General features: G+C 49.0%; 2 protein-coding genes across 2 annotated transcripts; one reads left to right on the top strand and one right to left on the bottom strand.

Moving 5' to 3' along the window:
- The first annotated feature begins 249 nt into the window (after positions 1-249).
- BDQ94DRAFT_181119 (uncharacterized protein) lies at positions 250-1,675 on the top strand. Its single transcript, XM_026773820.1, has 5 exons — positions 250-917; positions 971-1,070; positions 1,124-1,196; positions 1,248-1,320; positions 1,378-1,675. Exons 1-5 carry the CDS (start codon positions 402-404, stop codon positions 1,471-1,473), a joined length of 858 nt encoding a protein of 285 aa, XP_026619144.1. The 5' UTR covers positions 250-401; the 3' UTR covers positions 1,474-1,675.
- A 277-nt stretch (positions 1,676-1,952) lies between these two features.
- On the bottom strand, positions 1,953-2,250 carry BDQ94DRAFT_181115 (uncharacterized protein; the record flags this gene model as incomplete). Its single annotated transcript, XM_026773819.1, has 1 exon — positions 1,953-2,250. The coding sequence occupies exon 1, from the start codon at positions 2,232-2,234 to the stop codon at positions 1,953-1,955; it is 282 nt and encodes a 93-aa protein (XP_026619143.1). The 5' UTR covers positions 2,235-2,250.
- Between the last annotated feature and the right edge of the window lie 18 nt (positions 2,251-2,268).

Raw genomic sequence — 2,268 nt, 5'->3', positions numbered from 1 at the left:
TTTATTAAAGAGATACATATAGTGGTAGTAGCCTGCATATCGCCTTAGCGAGGGGTCAGGGTAAATGAAACCATCCATCCATCCATCCATCCATCCATCCGACTGTATAACTGAGCACATAAGCATGGTCTTATCGCTCATTTCAAAACCCCAGCTGCAGGTAGGTTATTATTTGTTAAAGGGGCAGATCGGCCTTCGAATGAAGGGTTTGGTAAACAATGCCGTCTCGTGAGGGGGACATTGAGGTCTGGAAGTTTCCGGAAGAGCATATAATTACCGTGTCTTCGTGACGTTGCAGACGATGCAGAATCCAGTGACAACATCAGTAAAGTTTACTAACGAGACGTATCCTGGACGCGAGGACGGACGCTCGTGTCCCTCTGGCTTCCATTGAGCCAGCCATGCCAGCCGCGAAGAGAGACGTTCGTGGCACCGTTTGGTTCGGACGAACTAGGTCGTCTGTGGCCTCTACGCAACATGCAGCTACGAGCACTGCCTCGGATCATGTCCCAAACAACCAGACGCTCAGTCATGCCACTTCCGGGCTGACTGGTCTACCGCCACAGCCGTCCGCTCCCAATCCGGCTCCCCGCGAAATCCTAGTACAAAATCCTTGGGAAGTATATGAACCTCGTGCCTGCATCTACTATGGGCAAATCATGGTGCTGGCTAGGCATCGAAAGAATAAGGCCAGCTTAGTTCACATCCAGATGCAGGCCGTGGAGCGATCGGCAATAGATATGTGTGTCCAGATGATCGATCGGCTTGCTCATCGCAGCATCCCGCGTCTGCTAGATGTTTTCCAGTATGCAGATCGATTTCTTCTCGTGTGGGAGCCATTCGAGTGCACTCTCCACCAGGCTTTAGTGTTGAGTTGCCACATCGCCGAAAGTGATGTGGCCCAGATATTGTGGCCTGTACGAGCCGTCCCCTTCCTACTAGAGGCAAGATGCTCATACACAGTTAACAGGTGTTAAAGTGCCTTCAGTTCTTACGCGGTCAATCGAGGGAGCTAGCCAGCCTGACTCCTCGAGATATCTTGTTCACCGAGGAGGGTGAAATAAAGATTGGTATGTCCGCCCCCACTACAGACTGCAGGCCACTGACATCGAGGGAGGTATAGCCGGTATCGAGAACAGTCGCCAAGTCGACCCTTCCCGTGCCGACGCAATGGCTTCTACGTTCAATGCTCTCCGGTCAATTCTGGACAAGATCATGCTGAAAAATGGCTCCACATTCACTTGGAGCCAGGAGATCCGAAGCTTTAAATCGGCGCTGGCCAAGAGCACCTCGGCGCGATGCTTGGATAATCTAGTGCAAGTAAGTTGGTTCATATTCAAGCTCCGTCATGCAATGGGGCTGCTGACCAGAAAGCAGCACACCTTTTTCGGGCAAGTGACCGGGGAGGGAGGCCTCAAAATACTAGTAGAGTTGGTGAACAGAACCATTTTCCACGAAATCACCGGCAACTAATCTTCTCTCAATATTCCTGGTTAGGGTCCGACGGAAGAACGACCGTTGGAAGTTTATTGGGCAAAATCTGCATAAGCCTTCGGATGAAGGATCTGGTGACAATATTGTAACATAACGGGAGAAATTGAGGTCTGGGGCTTCACAATGCCTGGATTTTGGGACACTTGAGACACAGGATTAATGCCAAGGCTCGCGATCGGAGAGAAAGACCGATCACAATCAAGACAACCATCATACTCGTATACTGCAGAAAACGTCAGCTTACCAGCCGGGGGGTACATTGTACTATTAGAGCTCGTGATCCATACTCCCGTACCACAATCCGAGAATAGTCCTTGCGCTATGATAGCTTACCAATATGCTTTATGCGGTGGCTCTATTAGTACTGCACTATCGATTCAGGATGTCTTTCTTGTCGCCATGGTTTACCCATTGTGGATACTATATAAGAGAATCATCTTGAATCTTTCCTAACCACGTCAATACTCCTCTTCTTGTTTATTCCAACTGCGTTTTTGAGCATGAAGGGATAGTCTGAAAATTTGCTCGTCTACCCATGCAGCTATGTCATTCATGGCCTCAGACAGCCCCTTCCTCCTCCTTTTAAGCCGATTCCAGTCGGATGTGGTATCATTCTGTACATTCTTTTCGGTCAAACTGGCTAGAATATTCTGGCCTGGGTTCCTCAGATGCCAGATGTGAAGATTTTCCTCTTCTGTTACATTGCGGTGATCTGTACTGTGGAGGCTGAACTTGCGCATTTTCAAACTGTTGTAATTCAAAGGAAGCTTGATT

The sequence above is a fragment of the Aspergillus welwitschiae genome (assembly GCF_003344945.1).
Source record: "Aspergillus welwitschiae strain CBS 139.54b unplaced genomic scaffold BDQ94scaffold_282, whole genome shotgun sequence".
Taxonomy (NCBI): Eukaryota; Fungi; Ascomycota; class Eurotiomycetes; order Eurotiales; family Aspergillaceae; genus Aspergillus; species Aspergillus welwitschiae.
This window is presented reverse-complemented; position numbering and strand designations above follow the sequence as displayed.